Raw genomic sequence first — 27995 nt, 5'->3', positions numbered from 1 at the left:
CAAGCTCAGGCACACATGCACTTTTTTCTTTAAGGAGCTGGAGAGATGGCTCAGTGGTTACAGTCATTCATTTCTCTTCCAGGGGACCTGAGTTTGGTTTCAACAACTCACATTGGGAGTGCATAATACCAATTACCCCAAGTCCAGGGGATCTAACACTCTCCTCTGGAGACTTCTTGTTTGTTTGTTTATTTTTTGTTTTTTGTTTTTTTGTTTTTTTTTTGGTTTTTCAAGACAGGGATTCTCTGTGTAGCCCTGGCTGTCCTGGAATTCACTCTGTAGACCAGGCTGGCCTCGAACTCAGAAATCCGCCTGCCTCTGCCTCCGGAGTGCTGAGATTAAAGGCATGCACCACCGTGCAATTTTTTTTTAAAGATTTATTTATTATTACATGTAAGTACACTGTAGCTGACTTCAGACACCCCAGAAGAGGGCATCAGATCTCATTACAGGTGTTTATGAGCCACCATGTGGTTGCTAGGAATTGAACTCAGGAACTTCGGAAGAGCAGTCAGTGCTCTTAATCGCTGAGCCATCTCTCCAGCCCAAATATACTCACATGACAGATGTGTACTCGTAAATAAATAGCTAAGTGTGGTGGTGCTCCCTTTTCATCCCAGCACTTGGGGAAGCAGAACAGGCAGATCTCTGAATTTGAAGCCAGCATAGAACGGCCAGCCAGGGCTACCTAGTGAGACCCTGTCTTAGAACAAGCCAAACTTAAAAACAAGACCTATGAGCTGGAGAGATGGCTCAGCAGTAAAGAGCATTTGTTGCTTATACAGAGAAACTAGAATTGGTTCCCAGCACCCACATGGGGACTAAAGACTATAAATAAATCCAGTTGCAGGGAATCCAACCCCCTTTCCCGACCTCTTAGGGCCCCAGGCATACACGTGTATGCTGGTAAAACATTCATATAGACGAGACATCTGGAACCTTGCCTTTGATAAACAAGGGCTTTGGCTTTCCCTAGGTACGGATGTGAGGTTCTGGGCATGTCTCAAAAGGCCAGATATTAACCACTGATTACCCTGAGGCAAATGAAAGCCTGTGTATTGAAGAGGGAGGGATCCTTCATGTCTGAGCCTCTTCCCCATCAGCACCTCCGTGGTTGATCCCACATCTCCTATACTGCAGGTGGAAAAAGACGTTCCAAACAGAGGCTCACTACAGATACAAATGTTTATTCTACATAAAAATCTCACAAAATGGGCAGCTGGTTGTACCAAGACCTTTGGTGAAGGGGTAAAGGGAGGTGGCCGTGAGAGAAGGCAGCACGGACAGTGGTCACAGTCACTGGGCAGGAGCAAAGCTGAGGGAAAGGGGGCACACAGACACGGCCCCAGCTCCCGCTGCATGCACTCGCATGCATACTCCTTGCCTGTGGGCGAGAAAGGGGTCCTGGGGCGGGGGGTACAGTTTTGACTCTGAGAAGCCCCAAGATGGCAGGGGAGGGAAGTGGGGAGCCCCCTCCCCAGCTGGCTGCTGAATACTGCATCCAGTACACCTGACACCACGTGGCACATCAATGGGAGACGGGGCAGGGTGAGACTGCAGGCCTAAAGTGACACCTGGCTTTCAGAGCATAAAGGGCGCAGGGAACTGCTGTCCCCAACATGCAACTCTGGCCACAACTTACCATGCCTGTTAGGACCATGGCCTGCTCCATCCCTCCAGCTCAACGCAAAGCTGGAGATGACACCACTAAGCTCCTTAGTAAAGGGTCACTAGGCTCAGGCCCAGCCCAGGAACACGACTCCCAGGGCCAGAGACACTGTCAGGCTTTGCCCAAAGAGAGGGTACTAGGTGCTCCTAACACCCGCAGCCGTGGCACCCTGAGCCTCCGGGCAAGGGGCAGCTAACAAAGACTCAGTGCTGAGCTATCCCCACCCCTAACCTGAAAAGCAGCACCATGTGACCAGCTGGTCCCCACCTTCCAGGTGCCTTGGCATGGTGGGAAGAGCTGGAGAAGCCAGAGGACGGGGCAAGTGAGGGCAAGGTTGGGGTCCAGAAAGGAGCCTGAGTCCCAGGGAAGTGTAGACCCCAGGCTGAAGAAAGGCAGACCTGGCCAGGGCCCGAGTCTTGCCCTGCACTGGCCTGTACCCAGCCACTCTGGCTGTTCCCAATCCTGCTCCCCTCTGCCTCCTGTACAGACACACACTGTCACAAGATCATGCACACGACACGGCTTGGGGCAGGGTGGTGGGGACGGGAGCCTCATGGCAGAGAGGGAGCAGTGTGGGATGGGAGGGAAAAGGTCTCCCAGCCACAAGGCAGGAGTGGGGAGGGCAACCCAGCTAGGTGCAGCAGCCAGGGGCCTCCTCAGGGAGACCCATCCAGAATGGAGCGGTGGGTGGGGTGGTTTCTATCCAAAAATGCCCCCGATGGTGGAGGCGACGATGATGCCCAGAATCACACAGCAAATGATGATCATGATCTTCTTCTGCAGGGACACAAAAGGCAGGCCTCAGAAGAGCAGCCGGGAGCAGTACAGTGAGGGTTCACACTGGGGCTGAATAGTGGTAGAGCCCCGCCTATCATCCTACTGGGTGGTGCTGGGGCGTGACTCAGTGGTAGAGCCCCTGCCTATATCCCCCAGGGAAGGGCTGGGGGCGTGGCTCAGTGGTAGAGCCCCTGCCTAGAATCCCCCAGGGAAGGGCTGGGGGCGTGGCTCAGTGGTAGAGCCCCTGCCTAGAATCCCCCAGGGAGGGGCTGGGGGCGTGGCTCAGTGGTAGAGCCCCTGCCTAGAATCCTCCAATGAGGGGCTGGGGGCGTGGCTCAGTGGTAGAGCACCTGCCTAGAATCCCCCAGGGAGGGACTGGGGGCGTGGCTCAGTGGTAGAGCCCCTGCCTAGAATCCTCCAATGAGGAGCTGGGGGCGTGGCTCAGTGGTAGAGCCCCTGCCTAGAATCCCCCGGGGGAAGGACTGGGGGCGTGGCTCGGGGGTAGAGCTTTTGTCTAGCATTTGCTAGGTCCTGGGTTCCATTCCCAATATTGAGCCTCAATATGGAACAAATTAAAACAAAACAAGGAAAACAAGCAAAAATCAGTAAAATGGGGGCTGGGTTCTGGAGGGTCAGGACTAGGAATGGGGATGGCCTAGAACGGTTGATGAAGAAGTGGAGGCTATGGTTGGAGCTTGTGAAAACAGGCCAAGGCAGGTGGGGGAGGAGGATCCCCCGGTCTGGGGGCTCTCTGGGGCATGGGCTTAAGCAGAGCTGGCCACTGACCCTGCGCGCCTTGCTCTGGTACTTGACGGCCTTCTTGGTGTCTGACACGGCCCTCTCCACGTAGTCCACGGCATGCTCCACATTGTACTCGATCCTGTCGATCATCTCCCCCTGCAGGGACCGGGGTTACCCAAAGTCCTGGCCTCTCTCCTCAGGTCCAGGAGGGAGCGCAGGGTAGGGGTTCAGGAAGTATCCTGAAGTCAGAAAGAGAGAGAGAGGAGCTGTGAGAGGAGAGCATGCAGCCTGTCACCTGTGCCACCAGGCCAGGCGTCCTGAGGACAAGACAGCTAGGAGCAGCTCCCACCGGTCCCAAACAGCAGCCATCCCGGGGTGTGGCATTGGCCATGCAGTCTCAGACAAGGTTGAGGACCATGCAGAGGGTGGTCAGCTGTGACCCTAGGAAATGGACAATGCCAGGCAGTGGCAGGGTGTGAGTGGGTGCACCACAGGCCGTGCTTTCCCTGGCCAAAGCTTACCGTAGGGTGAGCATGAGCAAGCCTCTACTCTTTCCTTAGGGAGACAGTTCCAGAAAGCTCATGTCTGCTGTCTTCAAATATCGAAACTCTGACCAGTCCCCACAGTCCTCTTTGGGTCCCATGTCCTTCATCTGACCATAACACTGCCGCATAAGACTTACAGCCATGTTGGGTCTAAGTCTGATGTCTTTTCCTCAGGGTTTCTCAGGAGGACACAGCAGTTTCCTCAGACCTCCCCACTGCTATCACACCCACCCCTGGAATCCTCGGTCTATCCAGGCCTGGATTGAGAGCCTAGCACTCAGGAGACTGAGGCAGGAAGATCAGGAGGACAGGACTAGCCTGGGCTACAGAGCAAAACGCTTTCTTACAAAGGTAAAAGAAATCACAAAACACAATATCCCTAAATGACCTTGACCAACAAACAAACAATAACAAAACTTCAACAAAGCCAGGTCTGGTGAAATGTTAGCACTGAGGCAGCCCAGACAGGATCCAGAGTTCAAAGTCTAGCCTGAGCTAATGAGCAAGATTATTTCACAAAGCAAAGGAACAAAACCAAACCAAAACTAAAAAGTCAGCAATAAAATCCACGTCAACAAAACCAAACATAGTGGCTCTCACCCCTGTAATCCTGGCACTCAGGGATGAGGAGCGCCATAGGTTTGAGGCCAGCCAAGGCTAGAGAGGAAGACCCTATTTCAAACAAAAGCAAGGGGCGGGAGTGGAGAGGTAACTCAGTTGCTGCGGGAAAGCCCACGTTTGATCTCCAGCACTGTGTCCACTGAATACAGGCATATAGGCCTGTGAGCCCATCATGTGGGAAGGAGAGGCAAGGTCCAGCAGGTGAGGTGGGTGCCTTAGGGGATAAAAGCTGATTGCCACCAAGCCAGAGTTCAACCCTTGGCCCCATATAAGAGAAAGAGGGAGCTTTCCCCTGCAAGCGCAAATGGACACAGACACAGATATAAAAAGGCAGACAGACACACAGACACACAGATATAAAAAAAATTTTTTTAATAAAAAAGTACGGGCTGGTGAGATGGCTCAGTGGGTAAGAGCACCCGACTGCTCTTCCGAAGGTCCAGAGTTCAAACCCCAGCAACCACATGGTGGCTCACAACCATCCGTAACGAGATCTGGCGCCCTCTTCTGGAGTGTCTGAAGACAGCTACATACTTACATATAATAAATAAATAAATCTTTAAAAAAAAAAAAAAGATTAAAAAAAAAAAAAAAAGTACAGTGTTAGACTGGAGAGATGGCTTGGTGGTTATGAATGCTAGTGGCTTTTGCAGGACACTGGTTCAATTCCCAGCACCCACAAGGCAGATCTCAATAATGTATAACAGCAGTCCCAGGGTGTCAGGCATCCTCTTCTGGTGCTCTGTGAGCACCAGGCTCTTAGTGCACAGACACGTATACAGACAAAACACCCATACACATTCAAATAATAAATATATATATATATATATTTTAAAGTTCAAGGTTGGGCTGGTGAGATGGCTCAGCAGGTAAGAGCACTGGGTGTTCTTTTAGGGGTCTGGGAGTTCAATCGCAGCACCAGACCAGATGGTGGCTCACAACCATTTACAAAGGAATTTGATACCTCTCCTGGCATGCAGGTTTGTGTACAAGCAGACAGAGCACTCATACATTAAAAAACAAAACAAAACAAAACTCAAAAAACAAAACAACAACAAAAAATGAAATAAATTATAACAAACCAACAAAGTTCAAGGTCATCATAAGCTACATAAGTTCGAGGCTGGCGTGGCATATATGAGGTCTGTCTCCAGAACAAAACACATCCGATAAGAGCCAAACAGGTAAGTGAACGGTCTCGCTCATATATCCAGCACTACCGGTTACTGCCTCGTCTGTCTCCAACTTTGGGTTGGCCTGACCACTCCCTGAGCTCTTGGGACTGCTGGTCCCTCAGCTGGGTGTCACCCTCACTGCTCCTGGGAGCCCGTCCCAGCTGGTCTGTTCCCCAGACATGTGTCTGCTGGGGCACAGGAAGCCTTGAGGAGACCAAGACCTAAATCAATATATGTTATGCCATAGGCACAACCTTTCATCCCAGCAATCTCTGCGAGTTCAAGGCCAACTTGGTCTATATAGCAAGATATATGGTCTCAAATTAAAAAAAAAAACAGAAAGAAAGAAAATAAACTTGCAGTCAAGTCAGGGAACGGGGCTGGGACAGGTCAGTTAACAGACACCTCGCTTTTGATCCTCAGCACCCAGGTAAGAAGTCAGGCATAGTGGCACGTGCCTGTAACCCGACTTCTGGGAGCTGGAAACAGGAGGACCTGGGGTTCACTGGCCAACCAGCATAACTGACCTGGTAAACTCCAGATTCAATAAGAGACCCTGTCTCAAAACACAAAGTGCGTGCACACACACAAGCATGCACGCACACATCCACACACAATCTCAACTTTTAGGCCATTTGCTGAACATGCCTACCTAGGACTCTCCTGAGCTCCCAGCACTAGGGACTAATCCACCTGTTCTATTAAGAGTCTGTGCCACCCTTTCCCACCCAATAGCCATTTACTGCCGTAAGCACCGCTCAGCTGCCCAGTTCATTGCTATGTGTTCTGCTCCTAGCAAGGCAGCCCGTTTACAGTGGCCTCTGATATAGTTCATGAAGCCAGGACAGGGCTTGGATGAGGGGTGGGGCCATGCAGAGCCATGCAGTAGGATCCCTCGAAGCCCTTACAACAGTCTATGGTTACCTGAAGATACTCTGTCCCTCCCGGGCACGCAGCGTGTTGGGTGGAAAGGGAAGGGGTTAGTGTGTCCCTGAATGCTGCTGGCTGGGGGCCAGAGCCGCCAGATGCCGGTGACGAGGGGACTCACCTGGCTCTCCACCAGCATGGCCATGTCCATGAACATGTCATGCAGCTCCCGGATGCTGGTCTCTAGCTTGATGATCTCACTGTGTCTGGTCTCAATCTCACTGAGGGCCTGCTTCGAGATGCTGGAGTCCATAATGATCTAGAGGGTGGAGCAGAGGGAGATGGCTCAGAGGTTAAGAGCACTGACTGCTCTTCCAGAGGGCCTGAGTTCAAAATCCAGCAGCCACATGGTGGCTCACGACCATCTGTACTGGGTACACACACATGAGTGTGGTGTCTGAGAAGGCCAGAAGAGGACGTCGGAGCCCCTGGAGCTGGAGTTACAGGTGGTTAGGAGCTGTCAGACATGGATGCTGGGAACCACACTCATGTCTTCCAGAAAGGCAGCAAAGGACTCTCAACCACAGAGTCATCTCCAGGCTTGATACTTTTGTCAAGTTGACCTAATCTAGACTCACCTGGGAAGAGAGTCTCATCTTAATGAGGATTGTCTAAATCATCTTAGCTAGGGATATGTCTCTGAAAGACTCTCTTTTTTTTTTTTTTGGTTTTTCGAGACAGGGTTTCTCTGTGTAGCCTTGGCTGTCCTGGAACTCACTTTGTAGACCAGGCTGGCCTCGAACTCAGAAATCCGCCTGCCTCTGCCTCCCGAGTGCTGGGATTAAAGGCGTGCGCCACCACGCCCGGCTTGAAGGACTCTCTTAATTATCAATGTTAACTGATGTGAGAAGACTCGGCCCACTGTGGGCAGCACTGTTCCCTACATAGAAGATCCTGGGCACCGGGCATGCAAACATTCATTCTCTCTCCGTTTTGACTGCGATGTGACTTGCTGCTTCAGTCCTGTCAGTTAAGCATGACCCCTCTCCCCTGAGTTGCTTTTTGTTGGGGCTTCCCCTCCCCCTCACAGCAACAGAAATGAGACTGGAATAGGAGCCCAGGAGGGAGGCAGCTGAGTAGAGATATCCCAGAAGCAGCAGCCACAGCCTTTCCAACCTCCTGTTTGGCACCATTGCTAATTAGTCTCTGTGTGACTCAATTCCTGCCTGAAATAAGGAACCGATGACACTCCCCCACACAGTGAGGGCTCACCAAGTGACTGTTTTGTTATGGCAGGCATAGTGGGGCACACCTCTAATCCCAACCCTTGAGAGGCATAAGCAGGCCAATCTCTATGAGTTCCAAACCACCCAGGCTCACACAAAGAGTTCCAGGACAACCAACGGCTACACAGTGAGACCCTGTTGCAAAAAAAAAAAAAAAAAAAAAAAATTATTGCATTCATTATTCATTGTGTATGTGTATGTGCTCATGCAAACATGTCCAACAGTATATGTATGTATGGAAGCCAGACAGGAGTCAATTTTCTCCTTTCATAATGGGAGTCCTGAGCATCGAACCCAGATACTTGGGTTTGGCAGCAAGTGCTTTTACCTGCGGACATCCTTTGAGACAGGGATCTCATGTATCCCAGGCTGGCCTGCAACAAGCTACATAGCCAAAAATAAGCTTCAAGTCCTGATCCTCCTGCCTCTACCTCTTTAGTGCTGAAGTTACAGGCCTGCAACCTCGCTGGGTCTTAGAAAGAGAAGAGGATTGAGTCTCAGGTTTCACAGTCGCAGGCAAGAACTTTAACAATCACGCTACAGCCCAGTCTTGTTTTGGGGGGGGGGTTCTTACTTTGTTCCTTTGTTTCTTTCTTTTTTTTTTTTAAAGATTTATTTTATTTATATGAGTGTACTGTAGCTGTCTTCAGTCACAACAGAAGAGAGCATCGGATCTCATTACAGATGGTTGTGAGCCACCATGTGGTTGCTGGGAATTGAACTCAGGACCTTTGGAAGAGCAGTCAGTGCTCTTAACCACTGAGTCATCTCTCCAGCCTTCTTTCTTTCTTTCTTTCTAAAAGATTTTATTTATTTTATGAGTACACTATAGCTGTTTTCAGACACACCAGAAGAGGGCATCAGATCTCATTATATATGGTTGTGAGCCACCATGTGGTTGCTGGGCATTGAACTTTACTACTGAGCCATCTCCATCTCTCCAGCCCTGTTTTTTTTTGGGGGGGGGTGTCTATTTACATTCATTTATTTATTTTCCTTTTTAAGATTTATTTATTTTGCCGGGCGGTGGTGGCACACACCTTTAATCCCAGCACTCAGGAGGCAGAGGCAGGTGGATTTCTGAGTTCGAGGCCAGCCTGGTCTACAGAGTGAGTTCCAGGACAGCCAGGGCTACACAGAGAAATCCTGTCTCAGAAAAAAACAAAAAATCAAAACAAAAAAGATTTATTTATTTTTATTTTACGTGCATTGTGTTTTCCCTGCGTGTATCTCTGTGTGTGTGTTTATGGTGTGTATATATATATATATATACATATATATGTGTGTGAGTGAGTGTGTGTGTATGTGCATATGGTGTGTGTGCATGTGTGTATATGCATGTGGTGTGTATGGGTGCATGTGTTATGTGTGTGTGGTGTGAGTGTAGACAACTTGCAGTTCTCTCTTCCACCATTTGAGTCCAACTCAGGTCTTCAGACTCAGGTCTTCAGCCTGGCAGCAAGCTCCTTTATCTGATCTTAACCTGACACAACTCTTGAAATTTCACAGCTGTCACTGGCATTTATATGACCCTCAATCTGGTCCCCTCCCTTCACCTTCTTTTTTTTTTTTTTTTGGTCTTTTACGAGACAGGGTTTCTCTGTGTAGCCCTGGCTGTCCTAGAACTCACTCTGTAGACCAGGCTGGCCTCGAACTCAGAAATCCACCTACCTCTGCCTCCCAAGTGCTGGGATTAAGGGCATGCGTCACCACGCCCGGCCTCCCTTCACTTTCGATTCAGGCTTTCTCTAAAATCAGTCTCATTTCGCTGCAGTATCCAAACACAGCCCTGATCTTGGGTTTGACCCACACACTGTGCTGTAGTGCGAAGGGATGTGGTTAATGGGTCCTGGTAACTGGGGAGGGTTTCACACTCACCCCAGAGGCAAAGATGGCAGGGTTCCCACTCTCCAGCATGTCTTCCAACTCCTCACTGGTCGTGGTCCGGCCGGCTGTGGGTGGGATCACACTAAGCTACGCCCTCTCCTGCCAGCTCAATAGCGTCTAGCTTCCGATCAAAGCCCCACCCTCAACCACACCTCTAGCTATAAGCTCCGCCCCCATGCCTTTATTGCTCCCCATCTCCAGCCACAGGCTTCATCAATGGCCTCACCCCCGCCCCCACCAGGCCATATGCGCACCACGAGGTCCTACCCACCCCCACTCTATCTAGCCCAACCCCCCATACCTAGACTCTTCATGGCACCACCCCTCCAACCCAAGTTACACCCCTAGCCACAGGCCACACCTACCACCATCACCTGGCTCACAACCCCAGGCCCTCCAGGTTCATGACTCCAACCCTCAAGCCCTGGCTACTTCTCTAGCAAGCCAGGAGCCCCGTTCACCACTTCTTCAGCCACAGGCCCTTCCTTCCAGCCCGGACCCTGCCCCAGCTCACTGATCTCCAGCTGCCTCTGGATGCGCCCTTTACAGCGTTCTCGGTAGTCTGACTGAGTGGCGTTGTACTCGGACATGACCTCCACAAACTTTCGGGACAGCGTGGAGTGCTGGCAGTCGGGGGCGGGGAGACAAGGGTACCGGTAGGTAGGTAGTGGGCTCCACGGAAGACCCAGAGACCCAGGTGCCCGCCCACCCTCGCCATCGGCTGCACCTGCGTCTTCCGGATCCTCAGGTCCGCTGATGAGCGGTTCAGACCTTCCTCCTGCTCGATGCTCTGCTCAATGCCTGGGGTGGGGAGGAGTGAGGAAAGGAGGCCGCTGAGCAGTACCCTGCCTCCATGCATCGACCCCACCCATAAGTCAAGGATTCAGCTCCCCTCCCCAACCACAAGGGATGGGGGTCACATGGAAGGCAAACTGTAATCAATAATGGACGCAGGACCAACAGCAGTCCTTCCAGCTGGGAGGTGTGTACAGCTGTGTACACTCGCGTGTGAGCACACACCCAACCCTGTGCACCCAAATGGGTGCTGTGCAGGGTCTGGCAGCTCAGGCCACTTTTGTGCAGGAAGGTGGGGAGGACCAGGTGTCTACCCCCGCTGTAGAACATGTCCCCTAGGTAGCCCTGGCACTGGACATGCATGCATGTCCATGAACAGAGACAAGCTATGGTCTATGCACAGATACTCTTCGGGTGGACATTTTTAAGTTAAAAAAAATTTTTTTGAACTGAATTCAGGACCTCATGTAGGCTAGGCAAGTGCTGTACCAATTGAGCCACATCCCCAGGTCCCCAGCCACCAGGGCGACTTACTCTTTAGCTTGGAGCGAACTTTGTTCGCTGTCTTCTTAATGTCCGACATGAGCTCCTCCAGTTCCTCCTTTGTCTCTATGAGGTGGGGGGCGGGTAGCGGGGGGGGGGTGAGGTCGGGAGGGGGGGTAGCGGGGGGCGGTGAGAGGGGGATAAGAGAAGACATGGTGCCAGCTTCTAGCACTAGGAATGGGATGGAGGGCTCTGGGCAAATCCCAGCCTTGTGATCTCCCTCCTCCCCTAGGCGATGTCTTGGTCTACAGCTGCAATTCTAGGCCAAGGCCACCGGCAGCTACAGTCTCACCCTCTCTCCCGCCGCCTTCCAAGAAGCCTCCCTCCTCCTCCGCTGCCTCTCCCTTCCCCTGTAGATAACAGATGGGGCTAAATTTAAGGCTGGTCGGCCCTCGCTGAGGACTGTTTACTTAACGGGTGCCAGGGAATGGGATGAGCTCGGTTCACCTGGCTTTACCGGATGGCTCAGGCGGGCAAGCAGACACCCACCAGGCTGAAGCACAGTGGTTCACCTTGCCTCCCAGTGGAAGCCACAGCTGACCTTGAACTTCACAAAGCTGTCCTTCCTAGGTGGTTAGCTGCCCTGAGTGGCTGAGGCAGGGGGCACCCTGGTCTTGGAGGTGCGGGGGTAGTAACAGAACAGCAGTTTCAAAGAAATAATACCCCGGGGTGGGGGGAGGATGGAGGTGTAGCCATGGAGGTGACAGGTCACTGGGGGTCAGGAGAGGTGAACAGAGGTAAGGGAAGACAGCGGTCCTTGTCCTAGCCACAGCTGTGACCTCAGGCCGGCTGAGGCCTCAGGGTGTTACTTGCAGCTCTCCCAGGAAGCCACCAGGACCAGCCTGTCTTCAAGAGAAACTGGGAGCAGGTCCTGGGCAACCACCTTTCCTAACACCCTGAGGACAGGGCTTAGGGGTGACAGCGGTGGTGGTGTATGAAGATCAAGAGCCACCTACTCAGTGGAATGTGAGTGAGACAGGGCAGGGGCTCTGCAGAGCTGAGGCGGAGGGAGCCTTCCTCCCATGAACAAAAGGAAACTTGGTCACCAGCTGCTCTTGCAGTCTCAGCCTTTTTTGCTCAGACCTAAAATAGCCCAGCCGGATGGCAGCCCCCGAGGAGGGAGAGCAGCATTGATCTAGGAAAGCCCCCGACCCGCTGCCAATTTCCACATTTCCCCCCTTAGCTCTGCCCTGCCCCACAGCCCCGATGGGACGCCCTCTCCCCCTGGTGAGTGGCTGCATCTCAGCCTGGCACCACTGCTCAGTTCCTGGGTACCACACCCACTCTGTAGGCCACACAGGGATGCTGAGAAATGAAGCTGAGTAGTTCCGGTGTGATGTGTATGTCCAGCAGCTTAAGAGTCCCCTTGCCAGCCCCCCTTTCCTTCAGATACAATCTCATGTAGCCCACACTATCCTGAACCTCCCATGTAGCCAAAGATGACCCGGAACTCCTAATCTCTTTGCCTCTACCTCCCCAAATGCTGGAATGGCTACAGTCATGTGCCACCAATGCCCGGCTTATGTGCTGCTGGAGACTGAAGCCAGGACATCGTGCACCGCAGCCAGGCTCTCGATCCACTGAGCTACATCTGAAGCTCATTGCTCTCTTCTTACCACAAAATTACCATATTACGCAGCCCACACAGGGACGCAGAGTGACCTAGATAACCACAGACAGAGACACACACGTCATCCTTGCCATTGTGGACACACCTTTAGGAAAAGGGATGGAGTGAGGTGACCAGACTCCCTTTCCATGCTCCTGGGTGGTTCCTCTCTCTCTTCCCCCTCCTAGATGTCTCCTTAGGTCCCAAACACTGCATTCTGTCTTCCTAGAGGCTCCTAAAATCCAGCTGCCATCACAGCTCTTGGTTCAAACACATTAAACCAAAGGGCCAGAGGGAGCCTTAACTCTGGATTAGGAAGACACAAGGTCCCCCTTCCTTCTCTTGTCATATGTGAGCCACAGGGAGTTGGGACCTCCCAGCAGACATGGAATGAAGCAAGCTTCAAAAAACATGGAGGGCAGGCAGGTATGAGTTGCTGGCTAGCCTAGGTCTGAGACAGCAGACTTGCCAGGCAGTGCCCCCATGGGCCAGCAGTGGAAACCCTCCAGGGCAGAGGGTCTTGGCTGGGCCCCGGCAACCTGGTGCATATCAGCATGGCAGTCACTGTCTGAACAAAGCACCCATGGTGTGGGTGGTCTGTGCCTGTGATCCCAGCACAGAAGAAGCAGATGCAGGAGCATCAGGGCATCCTTAACAACTTAGTGAGTTCAAGACAGGCCTCTGGGAGCTGGATCAGTAGATAAAGGAGCTTCCCGCCAAGGCGCAAGGCGAGAGACTCAATCAGTACCTGGGGCCCACGCTGTGGATGGAGAAGACCAAGTCCTGAAAGTTCAAGTCGGCCTCTGAATGTGCACATGGCACAACCCCCACCCTAGCACCACAGACAAATACAATAAATAGATGTGACTTTTAAAGGAGGGAGGGGCTGGACAGATGGCTCAGTGGTTAAGAGGACCCAGGTTCGGTTCCCGACACCCACATGGTAGTTCCATTTAGTTCCAGGAGACATAATGCCCTCTTCTGACCTCCCTGGATACCTAGCACACACGTGGTACACCTGCATACATGCTGTGCACGTAAAATAAATCTAAAAATAATAATAAAAGAACAAAGAGAGGCCAGCTTGGTCTGTATGATGAGTCACTCAGTCTCTCTCTTCCTCTCCCCTTCCCCCTCTCCCTCCCTCCCTCTGGGTTTTTTTGGGACAGTGTTTTTCTGTGTAGCCCTGGCTTTCCAGTTCTGTAGACCAGGCTGACCTTGAACACACAGAGATCCGCCTGCCTCTGCCTCCCTGGGAGCTCTGGGATTAAAGGCGTGTGCCACCATCGCCCGCCCGGTTGAGACAGTATCTCAAAAGACAAAACCAAGCAAAATACAAGGCATGGTGGGCCAAGAGGACACTTGACAGTTTACTGTGGTCCCGGAAGCCCACCTATGGGCACACATACCCAAACACTCACATCTACTCACACACACACACACACACACACACACACACACACACACACAGTATCTCAACAGGAGTGTTGAGGCCAGGTCAAGGGGCCCTGTGTAGAACTGAAGGACTGAGTGGGACCTAAGACACACACAGGATGCCCATGTGAAGGGAGACAGGTGACTGACTTCCTGGAGCCGTGGGAATGCAGGGCTCTGGGCTACCATGCGGCAGGGTGCCAGAGCTCACAGGAAGCTCTCTGCCTACTTGGTCGGAGCTCCACCTCAGTGTTACCATCTGCTCCCTGGAGATCCCAGAAGGGTGGGGCTGGGCTGGGCCCAACCATCCATCCACCCACCCACCACCCACCTTCCCAACTATAACTATTCATGGGCCCTCCTTCCCAGCATCCCAGGAGAGCTGCCTGCCTGCCGTTCCTGTGCCCTTAGGGGAAAGCCAGTAAGCTGGGGAGGGTGGGGCTGGCCTAGAACTCTCTTTGAAGCTGAGGAAGTCCCTGAACCCTTTTTGGGGTGGCCTGGGGGGAGGAGAATCCTTCAACCACTGCCTGCTGGGATCGCAGGTATGTCCCGCCATCCCTGGCCATAGCCAGTCTTCATAGCAGGTCAATGTCTACTGGTGACAGTGGGCGCTGACTTCCTTAACTCCAGCCCAGTGCAAGGAACCCTGTCTTCTACACATGTAGATCAAACACCCCTCCGCCCATCACACCCCAGTGCAGGGTAACTGGAGCTCAGGGGCCCCGTCTTCTCGCTTACTCTCATCGGGGTTCGGGGAGGCCAGGATGGCGCTGTGTTTCCGCTTCACCTCCTCCACATTTTCGGCAATCTTGTCAATAAAGCCCCGGATCTCTTCCACCTGCAGACCCAGGTCAGAGAGGTTAGGAAATCAGAGGAAAGATGGGCCAGCACTGGGGATTGGGAACAGCTCCTGGACAGCGCCCAAGCATAGACTCTGTAAAGCACTGTAAAGTCACCCTGAAACTGGCTCACACTGGAGCAGCCCCACCCCGGGGGGGGGGGTGTATGAGGGGATGAGGGTGAGCAGGGGTTAGTGCATGACAGTCCTGCACTGGCTCATGAGTGAGGAATGGTAGGTACAAGAGGGGACATTGAGGAGCATCGTTCCCACCTGTTCAAAGAATTCATCCATGAAGCGGTCTCGGTCCACAGTGACAGTGACATCGTCGTCGTCATCGCTGTCCTTGGCCTGGACAGGGTTGAACACAGATGAGAGAATATTCGTGGGCCTCCCGAGAGCCCAAACTATGAGCCATCTTCACACGTAGCTCAGTGAGGCTCTTTGGACATTTGTCTTCTTCTTGGGAGTCCCAGAGACAGACAACCTGTGCCCCACAAGCCACAACATGCCATGTCCCCTTCCAGTAGTTATGAGACTTGGCTACCACGTCAGTGGTCCCTAAAACTGAAGCCAGCCAATAGGTTGCTGTCTGAGTTAACTGAGCCTTGAGCCCCACTGGGGTCTCCAAATTCTGCCTCACGGACTCCCTGCAAGCCAGGACTCCCTAAGCTCCAGAAGCAATGGCCTTTGTTTTGTTCTGTTTTTAGACAGTGGCTCACTTTGTAGCCTGGGCTACGGTTAAACTCCTGACCTTACCTCAGCCTCTCGAGTGCTGGCACTGTGGGCGTGTGCCACCGTGCCTGCTTCTCAATTAAAATAGAGCTCAGTGTCTCCAAGACCTGTTGGTCCCAATGTCCCCAAAGCAGCCATACAAAAACCACCAATCACCAGCTAGAGAATAATTAGACTAGGCGTCTGTCTTCTGGTCACAGTTACTTCCTTTTCCTTTTTCATATGTGTGTGTGTGTGTGTGTGCGTGTGTGTGCGCGCACATGTATATGTGTGCGTGCTGTCCATACGTGTACACATATTTGTACACGTGTGGGTGCACATGCAGGCGAAGGCCTGAAGCTGACGTCCTCCGTCGCTCATCCCCCTCATTTATTGAGACAGGATCTTTCAATCAAACCCAGAGCTTGCTGATTGGATGAGGCTAGTCTTGCTAGCCAGCTTGCTCTAAGGATGCCCTGTCTCTTCCTTCTGTGGCTGGATTTACAGGCGGGCTGCCACACTCACACGGCACTCGTTCCAGGGATCTGACCTCGGGTTCTCAAGCATTTTAACTGTTGAGTAATCGCCCCAGCCCTGGCCATGGTCTTCCTATCCAACAGAGCTGGAGTCAGCCAGGGTCATGAGCTCAGTCCAATGTCCTTCCCACAGCCAAGGTACACCAGCGTGACCCTAGGGCAAGAACTGTCACCTATGGGACGGAAGCTCAGGGCTCACAGAGGGTACTGCCTGCTCTCTCAATGCGACTCAGGTCGAGAGGCTGGGAAAACCTGGCTCAGGGACGTACCACGCTACAGGACTGATGTTCTTCCGTGACGTGGGGATAGTGATAACTGACTGTAGGGGCAGAGGACTCAGAGCAAGACACAGGCATCCCCATTTCGTAGTCAATGCAAGACCCGCAGAATGGCTGAATAGAGAGAGCTGCTGGAAGCTTCTCTGGAGGCAGCTCTGAGGGGCCCCTCCCATCTCCAGATCACACCTCCTCCCCCGGGCAGCTAAAATAAACCCCCACTCTGCTCCTTCTCCCCAGGAGCCCGTGGTCTCCAGCAGGTGGCCATCCCTCCCCCACCCTACAGACAAGGAAGTATTGTCACACTTAGAGGCCATTCCTGGACCGGGGTTGAGTCACACAGGGCACTTTGTAGGGAAACTGAGGCATGACACAGCCTGCAAGAGCTCTGTTCCCTGTCACCAGCCAGCCAGCCAGGTCCTGAGCAGTGGAATTGGGGCTCCCACCATTCGGCCTCCTGCAAGCTCAGGAGACCCGGAAAAGGACGGGGATACTAAGAAAGGTGGAACGAGAAAGTTCTATTGCCTTTGATTTTTTTTTCTTAGTTACTTAACATTTTTAATTTTAAAAACATTACACTGGGAGGCAGAGGCAGGTGGATTTCTGAGTTCGAGGCCAGCCTGGTCTACAAAGTGAGTTCCAGGACAGCTGGGCTTTACAGAGAAATCCTGTCTCGAAAACAAAAACAAAAACAAAAACAAAAAAACATTGCATATAATTGTGGTGTATGCAGGAAGGCCTGCATAGCATACACCGTGCATAGATAGGTAACACTCCTGACCTTGTAGATCAGAGATCAAACTGTAAGAGTTGGCGCTCTCCTTCCACCATGTGGGACTCAGATCACTGGGTTTGGCAGCAAGCCCCTTTACTCACTGAGCCATCTTGCCTGTTCCTTTATTTTCATTTTTGAGACAGGGTCTCATTTAATCCAAGATAGTCACCAACTCAATGTGAAATTGAGGATGGTTTTAAACTCCTGATCCTTCTGCCTCCATCTCCTAGGTCCTTAGAATTATAGCCATTTTACCACCATACCCAGTTTCCAGTTCTCTCATCTGGGAATGTCCAAAGCTGGGCAGGCTAGCACCTTCCTGTAATCACAACAGTACTCCAGAGGCTGAAGCAAGAGGATAAGGAAGAGTTCGGGACTAGCTTGGGCTACATGAGATGCTGTGTCAAAAGGCTATAATGGCCCCAGAGAGCTGGCTCATCAGTTAAGAGCTCATATTGCTTTTATAAAAGGATCAGAGTTTTGGTTCCCAGCACCCACAAGAGGCAGCTCTCAACCACTGTAACTCCACCTTCAGGGGATCTGGTGCCCTCTGCTGGACTCTGCAGGCATTGCACTCAAGTGCACATACCCGCTCAAAGGCATAAGTATATACAAAAAAAAAATTAAAAATAATAATGAAAAAAAGAGCTCAGTTGGTAGAGGGCCTAGAGTGCATGAAGCCCTGGGTTCTGTCCCTAACACTTCAGAAGCCATGGGCCTGCCTTGCTGAGCCCCCTGCTCCACCCTTGGAGCCTTGGGTTGCTATCTCTCTGTACCTCACATTGCCATTCCTCACACAGGCACTTGTCCTCTCTAGAATCTGTCTAACTGTTCCCACCCACCGCCTCCCAAGGGCTGGACTAGACTGGAGACCGGTGGGGACATGGCCAGACCTCATCCACAAGGGCAGAGCTGGGAAGGGACCATTCAGGGGAGACTCTGAAGGCGTCGTTCAGAGTGTCCCCAAAGCCAATCAGAAGGTGTGGGTCAGACCTCCCCACTGTGGTAAAAACCTGTCATGGCTCTCAAAGCCCATAGGAATCGTCTTTCCCAAGTCCCTCTTCCACCGTCTTAATCTCCTCTCAAGCTACTGTGATGAATGTCCTGAGAACAGGCACCTCAGCCGAGAAAGGGTTTACTTTAGTTCACAATTCCAGGTCACGAAAGTCATAGTGGCAGGAGCTAGAGAGACTCAGTCACATCACATCCAGTAAAGAGCAAAGAGAAGGTCTAGAGACATGGCTCGAGTTGCTCTTGCAGAGGACCTGAGTTCGGTACATAGTATCCACGTGGTGGCTCACAACCATCTACCCTTCTTCAGTTCGGGATCTAAGGAATGGTGCCACCCACAGTGGGCTGGGTTTTCCCACATAAACGTCACACAGCCCCACCCAGACTTGCCCATGGGCCAAGCCAATATAGACAAACTGAAGATCAAGTCTCTTCCCAGTTTGTGTCAGGTTGATAATTAAAGCTGGACAGTGGTAGCCCGTGCCTTTAATCCCAGCGTTTGGGAGGCAGAGGCAGATGCATCTCTATGAGCTGGTCTACAGAGCAATTTCCAGAACAGCCAGGACCACAACAGAGAAACGCTGTTACGTCAGCCATCACTGCCCTTGCTCCTTCAGGGCTTCTCACTAGTACCTTTCTGTTTTCTTCTCTCCTCAATCCAGAGACTGCACAGTCCCTATGAGCATCTTCCTGCCCCTGCAAGCCACTCTCTGCTTGCCCCGTGCTTCCATCCCTTCCCTCAGATGCTGCCTCTATTAGGGAGACCTCCCTCATGCCTCCGGTTTCCCATACACTATTCATGTCCTGATGGGAGCCACGGCCATACTTTATGCCCTCAGGGAGCTGAGGAGAATTCTCTGTTGCCTCTGCCTGCGTGCTTATGACAGAGTGCTCCATCGCCACCTTACCCAGACGGCTCTGCTCGTGTCTAGAAGGCAACAAACACTGTTTGGCTCTCTTTTCCTCCCTGTGGCTTGGCTCTCTGCTATCAAGAACACGTTCACGTCTCCCCCCTAGGGTGGCTGTATCAGAGATCTAACTATCTTGCCAGTGTTCGCTCCTCACCGGGAGTGTACGCTCCTTTTCTTCTACAGAGGCCCAAGACTTGTTCTGTCCTGCCTCTCTCTGTCCTCTGTCGCGCACAGTACACAAAGGGAATCTGCTGAAGTCTAAGTAGTGTCAAAAAAACGCTGACCAAACTGGGCACTGGTGGTGGCCCACGCCTATATGTCAGCACTCAGGAGGCAGAGGCAGAGGTTCTCTGAGTTCGAGGTCTACAGAGTGAGTTCCAGGACAGCCAGGGCTACACAGAGAAACCCTGTTTCAAAAACAAAAAACAAACAAACAAACAAACAAAAACCATGGGGGAGGGCCTGGGGGACTTTTGGGATAGCATTTGAAATGTAAATGAAGAAAATACCTAATTAAAAAAAATTAAAAAACAAAACCAAAAACAAACCAAAGCTGACCAGGATGGATGGTCCAACTCTATTAATATAGCCAGAGATCACATGATCAGTGCAGGTTGGCAAGATGGCTCAGCAGGTCAAAGAGCTTGCCTTGCATCCCCGATGACCTGAGTTCAATGGCCTGGGTTCAATTCCTAGAATCCACATTTAAAAAAAAAAAAATCTGGATGCAGTGCCTATTATTTGAGATCTCAGCGTGCTTACTGGGTGGGGGTGGGGGTATGGAAGCAGGGCCAGAAGAACCCACTGGAAACCTACAAACACACATAAGCGGTCAAGCTGAAGAAATAAGAGAGACTCTGGCTTAAAAACAAGGCGGGAGCTAGTGAGGTGGCTAGGCAGGCAAACGCACCTACTGCAAGGTCTGATGGATCCCTAGAGCCCACAGAAAGGTGGACGGACAGAGCCAATGATACAAAGTTGTTCTCTGACTTCAACACAGAGAGAAAACTGAAACAGTGAAACAGTTTGGATTTTTTTGTTTTGTTTTTTTGTTTGTTTGTTTGTTTGTTTGTTTTTGAGACAGGGTTTCTCTGTATAGCCCTGGCTGTCCTGGAACTCACTTTGTAGACCAGGCTGGCCTTGAACTCAGAAATCCGCCTGTCTCTGCCTCCCGAGTGCTGGGATTAAAAGCGTGCGCCACCACACCTGGCAAAACTGAAACAGTTTAAAATTTATAATCATTTAATACTTCTTTCCATGGAAACTCCCAAACCCTCCTCTGCCTGGTCCTGAAGGTTAGAGTAAGGGCACAGGAAGGATCTCCCCTGTTTCCTTTGGTTCCCCTCTCCGGGTTTTCTTGAGTCAGGGTCTCTATTCACAGGGCTAGTCTCCAACCCCCATCTCTCTGCCTCTGTTTCCCTAGTAGTAGGATTACAGATATGGGCCATGATGTTCCTCCCAGACACATACTTGACCAAAACAAAATCAGGTCACCTGGCTCAGTTGGCTATCCTGGCATGCCTTCTTCCTGGAGTCTTGACCATGAACACACAGTGGTTACCCAGGCACCAGGAAGGTGGCGCAGTTGGCAGTTACCATGAATGAAGCCCCTGGTTTGATCCCGAGCACTTAATAAACCGAATGTGGTGGTGCATGTCCGTGATCTTAGCGCATGGGATGGCAGAAGCAGGAGGATCAGGAATTCAGGGTCATCCTCTGCTACATAGCAAGCTCAAGGCCAGCCTGGGCTACATGAGACCTTGTCACAAACAAACCAACAAGCCCCAGTGAGCAGTCAGATATCTGCTGGGTGATTAAGGACCCAGGTGGGCGGTAGTAGATGCTATGGAGAAGGGTGGGATAACTGCAAGGACTAGGTGAGCTTTGGCACGGAGGCAGCAACTGGACCCATGAGGTAAGCGCAGATCAAGGCACAAACATCTTATGGACAGACACTCGCAGAAGTCATGCTGCCAATCTGGCCAGAGTCTGCCTGTGCCCTTTCCAGAGCCCTCTCCACAAACCTGAAACCCTTCAGTGCTCAGGAACTCCAAACCAGAAACATGGGAACATCTTTACCTCCTTCCTTCCTTCCTTCCTTCCTTCCTTCCTTCCTTCCTTCCTTCCTCCCTCCCTCCCTCCCTCCCTCCCTCCCTTCCTTCCTTCCTCCCTTCCTTCTTTGTTCTATGAGGCAGGGTCGTGCTATATAGCCCAGGCTAGCCTTTAATGCATAGAACTCCTCTTGCCTCCACCTCTCAAATGTGCCACCTGCATGACACAAAGCCCTCGGTTTTCCCTCTCTTTCACATATCCTAACAGTTTGATTCTTCCTGGCAGGTTTTATTGTTTATTCCCTGGTTGTTGGTTTGGTTTGGTTTTTTTGACCCGGATTCATACCCAGAACCATTTAGGAGAAGAGTTAAAAATCTTTTCTCCCAGGCGGCTGGAGAGAACACTCAGCAGTTAAGAACTGAGCCATTGGTCAGCTGAGCCAGCCCACTGGCCAAGGCCGTCCTCTTAACTGGAGGTGGAGTTCAGACTCAGGTTCAGTTCTCAGCATCCACATTGGGCAATTCACAGGGCCTGTAACTCCACCTCAGGGGATCCAACGCCCTCTTCTGGAATCCTGGGGCACCTGCACACACATGCATTTATCCACATATCCTAAAAATTCCCCAGTGAGGGGCTGGGGGTGTGGCTCAGTGGTAGAGCTCCTGCCTAGAATCCCCCAGTGAGGGGCTGGGGGTGTGGCTCAGTGGTAGAGGCCCTGCCTAGAATGTATAATGCCCTGAGACTGATCTCCAGCACTGCAAACAAACATGACAATGTCCACTGAGGTCATGGTAACTAATTCCAGCATAGAGGAGTCAGAGGCAGAAAGATCAATATATGTTTAAGGATAGTAAGAGTTAAAGCAAAATCTTGCTCAAGAACAACAAGTAAACCATCAATGCAAAAAGAAAACCCACACATATTCCTTGGACCAATGAGACATCTCAGTGGCTTGCCACAAAGCATAATGACCTAAGTTCAACCCACATAGTAAATAAAAAGAATGGACTCCTGTACGGTGGCCTCTGACTCCCATGAGCGCACTGTGGTTCTTGTGTGCCCCTTCCAAACAAATACAAAACAAGTAAATGTACAGATAAGAACAGCCTTCACCTCCCGTTAAGAGGCCGGCCTTGGCCAGTGGGATGGCTCGGCAGGGGAAAGCCCTTTCCACACAAGCCTGGAAACCTGAGTTTGATCCCTGGGACCCACACAGAGGTGGAAGGATAGAACCACCCCACCCACCTACCCCCACCACCTGCCCGAGTCTGCCTGAGTTGCCTCTGACCCTCTGACCTCATGACCTCCAGGAATTTGCAGGGCTAAGAGCAAGTGCCTTTCCCAGCAAAGATACTGAGGAAGGCGGGACCTCACCACTGAGGACAGGGGGCCGGAAGCTGTCCCTCGCAGTGCTGAGGACAGTCTACGTGGTCTTCCTGGCAGAGACTCCTGTATTCTAGGACACTTTTTCTCCAGGAAGCCAGTGTGATTGCTCTGGGAGGCGCAGAGGCTGGGGGATGGCAGCAGGCCAGCCAGCAGGGTTGATTCATCTGTTGAGCCCAGCCAGCCCTGCTGTCTACCTACAGGGCTATTTTATTTTTCTCTTCCTCTTTTTAGTGACTAATCAAAGTCAGTATCGCTAGTGTAGAGAGGCCCAAGCTTCAGACAGGGATATGCAGAGAGAAGCAGGCTGGGTCCCCAGAAAAGCAAGCTCCCACGTCCAGCTTCTCATCCTTCTCCACCCCGGGGCTTGATGAATCTTACAACTCCACTTCCAACTTAAGGTCCCTGCCCAAGGCTCAGTGTCCTCCACAGACCCCAGAAAGGGGCTGTGCAGGGATGTGGACCCTTAAGTAACCCCCCTGGTTCTCTTTCAACCGTATGTTTGTGTTAATACCAGTGGTTTGACGAGACCAGTGGTTCTCAACCTGTGGGTCGTGACCCCAGAGAGCTGGATGACCTTTTCCCAGGGGTCACATGTCAGAACCATCATCACACTACGATTCATAACAGTAGCGAGATGACAGTTATGAAGTAGAGACGTAAATCATTTTCTGGTTGGGGGGGGTCACCACAACCTGAGGGGCTGTGTTAAAGGGTCTAAGAGTTGTGACCACTGGAGGAGACGGTCCTGTAAGTCACCCCAGATACACACCTGCTCAGGCAGGGTCTCTCCTTCCTTCCTTCCTTCCTTTCTTCTTTTTTCATTTTTCATTTTTCTTTTTTTTTTTTTGAGACATGGTATGACGTAGTCCAGGTTGTCTTTAACTGCTATGCAGCCAAGGACGGCCTTGAACTCCTTATCCGTTTGTCTCCATCCACCGAGTTCCAGGATTACAGGCCTACGCCACTAAGTTTAGCTAGCGTCAGTTCCATCTTACGAATGAGAGAAGACAGACTAAGCACAACTAAGCGTAAGACAGAGATGGGGGCTGGAGAGATGGCTCAGTGGTTAAGAGCACCGACTGCTCTTCCGAAGGTCCTAAGTTCAAATCCCAGCAACCACATGGTGGCTCACAACCATCTGTAATGAGGTCTGACACCCTCTTCTGGAGTGTCTGAAGACAGCTACAGTGTACTTACATATAATAAATAAATAAATCTTTAAAAAGAAATAAGACAGAGATGGTACGAAGAGGAGCAGGAGACTAGTGGTAGGCAAGGAAAACGGAAACCCTGGGCTTCCTCTTCCAGAAAATTCTGCCCGTCCTATATCTCATGAAAATGGGTACCAGGGGTGAGGGGCCCTGATACCTATCCCCTCCTGGCGTGCTTTTTAAAAAAAAAAAATCTTTGATACTAGGGTTGAACCCAGGACCTCACATATGCTAGGCAGGTGCTCTACCACTGAGCCAAGCCCCCAGCCCCTCACTGGGGGATTCTAGGCAGGGGCTACATCCCCAGGTCTTATATTTTTAACTTTTTTTAAAGAGTTTTTTTTTTTTTAATTTAAGTGTGTATTTTGCTCACATATATGTACCACGTGTGTGCCTGGTACCCAGGAGATAAAAGAGACAGGGTTTCTCTGTGTAGCTCTGGCTATCCTGGAACTCACTCTGTAGACCAGGCTGGCCTCAAGCTCATAGAGAGCCACCTGTCTCTGCCTCCGGAGTTCTGGGATTAAAGGCGTGCGTCACTACCACCCGTCTAGAGCAGGTTCTCTTAGCTCCTCCTTTACATTTTTATTCGAGACAGGCTTTCATTAAGTTGCTGAGGTTGATGTTGAACTCCCAGTGTAGTTAAGACTGACCTTGAATTTGAGATCTTCCCAATCCAGCATCCTGAGTCACTAGCATGACAGGCACGTATCAGGAGACACAGCAGGTCTGATGCTGAAATCGTTCATTTGGGGGAAGGTCTAAATTCCCATGATGGGCCCCTCCTCTGGGATCACACCCGGTCTCTGCCTTCAGAGGGCCACACATTTCTCTCTTACTTTCAGGCTGGCTTGCTCTGACTGCCCCTGCACACCTATCCTCTACTGCCTGTAGTAGGTCCCTGGGTCATGCTAGCCCCGCACAGAAGTGACCAGTGATCTGGGAACACTCTGTGTTTTCATGGGAACAGAATTCCCCAGAAGAAAATGAAGGCCTGGGGCTGGGGCTGCTGTTCAGTTGGTAGAGTCGTATGATCAGCAAGGACCTGACTTCCACCCCAATCACCAGGTAAACTGAGCTTGCAACCGCGCACGCCCGAAATCCCAACACTGGGACTCGGAAACAGAAGAACTACATGTAGTTTGAGGCTACCCTTGGCTACATAATGAATTCCAGGCCAGCCTGGGATACTTAGTAAATCTGTGTTAAGAGGAGAAAAAGAATAATGAAGAAAAGAAAAAGAAAGAAAGAAAAAGAGAATCAGTAGGCGGGTACCTACATAACCACCACTCTAGTGTTTGGGAGGTGGAGGCTGCCTGATCATGAGTTACCAAGGCCACCCTTGGTAACATAACAAGATTAAGATCAGCTCTTTTCTCACAAATGAAGGGAAGGGAGGAAATGAGGGAGACCTTGAGTTGTGGGGATGAGGCCTCTTTACATCCCACGTTAGGAGAATACCATACTTAACTCTCTCCCCAGTTGTGTGATCCTGGACCAGTCCTGGCCTCTGAGGGGTTAAGCTTCCATGGGCCTATCTACAAGGCTAGGGGGAGGCTGCTGGCCCCTTCAGGGATCGATTTCAAAGTGCAATCTGCAGATCTGGGAGAGGCGGGGCTGAAGATGGCAAGAGGGCCGGGCCCAGCCTACAGCACAGCGGCAAGGAAGCACGCCAGCTCTTTCCCCAAGTGTGACTTTTATAAATAAGCTCCCTTCTTCTCCTTCCTTCCAAATGTGGTGGTGCTGGGTGGGGGAGAAAGAGGAGGAGGAGGAGGCAGAGGAGGAACCGGGAGGGAAAGCTGGAGCAGGCACACAGATGCCCTGTGTGCGTCCTGCAGCAGCAGCACCAGGTGCCTCCATCCCTGGTGACCCTGACTCCTGGGTTTCAGGGGTTCCTGAGAACTCCAGCCACAGTTGAAAGTCTGAGGACCTCTCCTCAAGCCCCAAGAAGCTGGGTGCTGAGTTTTCCCCTTTTTCATTTCTTATGGATCCCACGCTACATAGCATCAAAATCCCTGTGAAGCTAAGGACGATGGTGAATTGAGGCCCCTTCCCCCCCACGCCCCTGCAAATGTCTACAAGCTGAGCTACCTTTCTAGTTCTGAGTGTCCTCTTTGCATCTCACAAACTGGAACTCCAGGAGAACAAGGGATTTTCTAAGAATGTAAGCAGCCCCCAAGACTTTTTCACCCCAGCCATGCTTGGAACAGCTAGGACCACTCCCTTCCCAACCCCGGCCAAGGCCAGATAGCTGAGAGGACTGTCTCTAGTGGATTTGATGCCTGGGTTGGGTAGAATGCACACAGCGTTAGTTTGAAGTCAAGTTTGTCATCGCTATGCAGGGCTACCCAGGACAGTGTTGGGGCCATCACTCTAGGTTCAAGCTTTTTGCGACCCAAGCTGTCTGACCCTGATCAACTGACCACTCCTCCAACAAACAAGTGGGCCACTTTTGCTGTGCCTCAGTTTCAGCTTTAGCAGAGAGGCTGAAGGCTTATAAGCGAAAGGCTGCTACCATGTGGAAAGGCCTGTGTTCGTGCATGGCATGTGGTTTCCTCATACAATCATGACAGTCACACGGGTTGGGGCACACGTTGGGGTGACCACGCCACTGCCATCTATCACCTGGACATGCTATCTGATTCAATCTGTCACCAGTCTGACATAATAGTGTGTGCTGTCATCTCAGCACTCATGAAGTCGAGGCAGGAGGATTGCTTTGAGTTTAAGACCCAATGAGGCTATATAGTTCCAAGCCACCCTGGGGTACAGAGAAAGATTTTACATAAAAAAATAAAATAAAATAAAACATAAAAACACCGGAAACTTGAGGGCAGCGACAAGGGGCGGGTGGGGAAGTGTTTAAACACTATATATGACTTGAAAGGCTGTCTGTTTCCTTTGAAATAGATGAGGCACTGGGCATCCAGCCAAGAATAATACAGGTCTGAAGGCATGTGGGGGTCGCTTGCAGGTCGGGAACAGGATGAAGGCTAGACTGGAGAGCATAGATACAGCTGGTATTATGGTAGAGGGATCCAGGCACAGATGGGGAAGCTAAGCAGAAATCACAGCCATTAGGTCAAAAGCCCCAAAACAAAACTTTCTATGAAAGGCTGTAAGTGGGGCACAAGAGGAGAGGGATCTAAGACGCCACCCAGCTTGGGGGGACACCCAGAAATCAACGGGTGGGGTTTGCTGAGGAATCAGATATGACAATCTGATGAGGCGCCCTTATTCAACCCTCCCACGGGAGAGCTTAATTTCTGTCCCTCTAGGGTCTGAGGCCAGAGGAGAACACTCCCCTGTGTGTTAAAAGTGGGGTCTCATGATTGAAGGTTCTGACTTAGAACCTTTCTACTGCCTTCTACTTCATCTCGAAACCCCGCCCTAAGAGCCACACCCCAGAGGCCTCTCTCACACAGGTAGGAAAATAGATCCAGGTCGCAGTTAGACCTGGCAATCCGGGAAGGGTCTGGGAAATGACAGCCTGGGTTGCCTGGAAGCTCAAAGGTGGACCAAGGGTAGATATGGTCGAGTCCTTTAATCCAGAGCAAGCCGGGGATCCCTAAAGCGACCAGGGTGGATCGGGAGCCACAGGTGATGGGAGCCACAGGTGATGGGGAGCCCCAAGAGACGGCTCCCGGAGAGGCCACCCCCACCCGGCGGCCTCGTTTCCGCAGCGCGCCCAAGGATGGGGTTGGGAGGGGAACTCTGGGCAGGGGGGTGGGAAGGAGACGAGAGGTTCAGCCTCCAGGGGACAGTGCAAGGACGGTGACAAGCGGGCGAAGAACAGGTCACGATTTTGCATCCCGCCACCAAAACCCCTTAACAGCCCTCCAATCGCCCCAAACAGGAACGCCCTGAAAAGTTCCTCAGAACCCCAGGTTCTAGCCATCAGTCCCGGTGCTGAAGGGCTCGAGTCCGTGACCAGAAGTAGATCGGAGGGGTGGGACTCCCATGGGGGTTCGAGGGTCCCTCAGGCTTGCAAGGCTCCCTCAGTCCCCTTGTAGGTGCCTCGGTGGCATGCCGGAACAAAGTGGAGAATTACAAGGCGCGGGGTGAGCGGCGCACGAGGATCGGACTCACCGTGCGGAGCTCCTGGGTTCGGTCCTTCATGCTCCCGGGAGTGGCAGTAGGCGCCGGCTGCAACCGAGTAAGTCCCGCATGCGCGGATGCCGCCCCGCGGCTGCGCAGCGCCAGCCCGCGCCCCGCCCCAGTCCCTGGGACCCCCAAGCCCAACCCCAGCTGGCCACGCCCATCATGCTTCCACGCCCGGATATATCCCGCCCAGGGCTCCGCCTACGGGGAGCGCAAAGGGGTACAAACCCAGCCCT

General features: G+C 51.8%; 1 protein-coding gene across 2 annotated transcripts; it reads right to left on the bottom strand.

Annotated features, from left to right (window-relative positions):
- Positions 1 to 1171: 1171 nt before the first annotated feature.
- Stx1a (syntaxin 1A) lies at positions 1172 to 27851 on the bottom strand. Of its 2 annotated transcripts, XM_085837259.1 has the most exons (10): positions 27748 to 27851; positions 15061 to 15138; positions 14688 to 14787; positions 10898 to 10972; positions 10296 to 10369; positions 10083 to 10191; positions 9560 to 9633; positions 6577 to 6714; positions 3233 to 3343; positions 1172 to 2446 (listed from the first exon to the last, which is right to left on the bottom strand). In XM_085837259.1, exons 1-10 carry the CDS (start codon positions 27775 to 27777, stop codon positions 2369 to 2371), a joined length of 867 nt encoding a protein of 288 aa, XP_085693385.1. In that variant the 5' UTR covers positions 27778 to 27851; the 3' UTR covers positions 1172 to 2368. The 2 variants fall into 2 exon arrangements, with proteins under 2 accessions (XP_085693385.1, XP_085693384.1); XM_085837258.1 differs by lacking the exon at positions 1172 to 2446 and having other exon boundaries at positions 3233 to 3426; positions 6453 to 6714.
- Between the last annotated feature and the right edge of the window lie 144 nt (positions 27852 to 27995).

This window comes from Mus caroli, unplaced genomic scaffold, assembly GCF_978045245.1.
Source record: "Mus caroli unplaced genomic scaffold, Mus_caroli_1 scaffold_4, whole genome shotgun sequence".
Classification (NCBI taxonomy): Eukaryota; Metazoa; Chordata; class Mammalia; order Rodentia; family Muridae; genus Mus; species Mus caroli.
Note: the sequence above shows the minus strand (reverse complement) of the source record. Positions and strands in the feature narration are given on the sequence as shown.

Bases quoted from the DNA above. Each gene is read 5' to 3' on its own strand.
- Stx1a (XM_085837258.1), bottom strand. From the start codon at position 27,777: ATGAAGGACCGAACCCAGGAGCTCCGCACG. The intron at 15,139-27,747 runs GTGAGTCCGATC...AACCCTGTCCAG, and splicing joins GAACCCAGGAGCTCCGCACG to GCCAAGGACAGCGATGACGA. The intron at 10,973-14,687 runs GTAAGCGAGAAG...CCCACCTCATAG, and splicing joins CTCCCCGAACCCCGATGAGA to AGACAAAGGAGGAACTGGAG.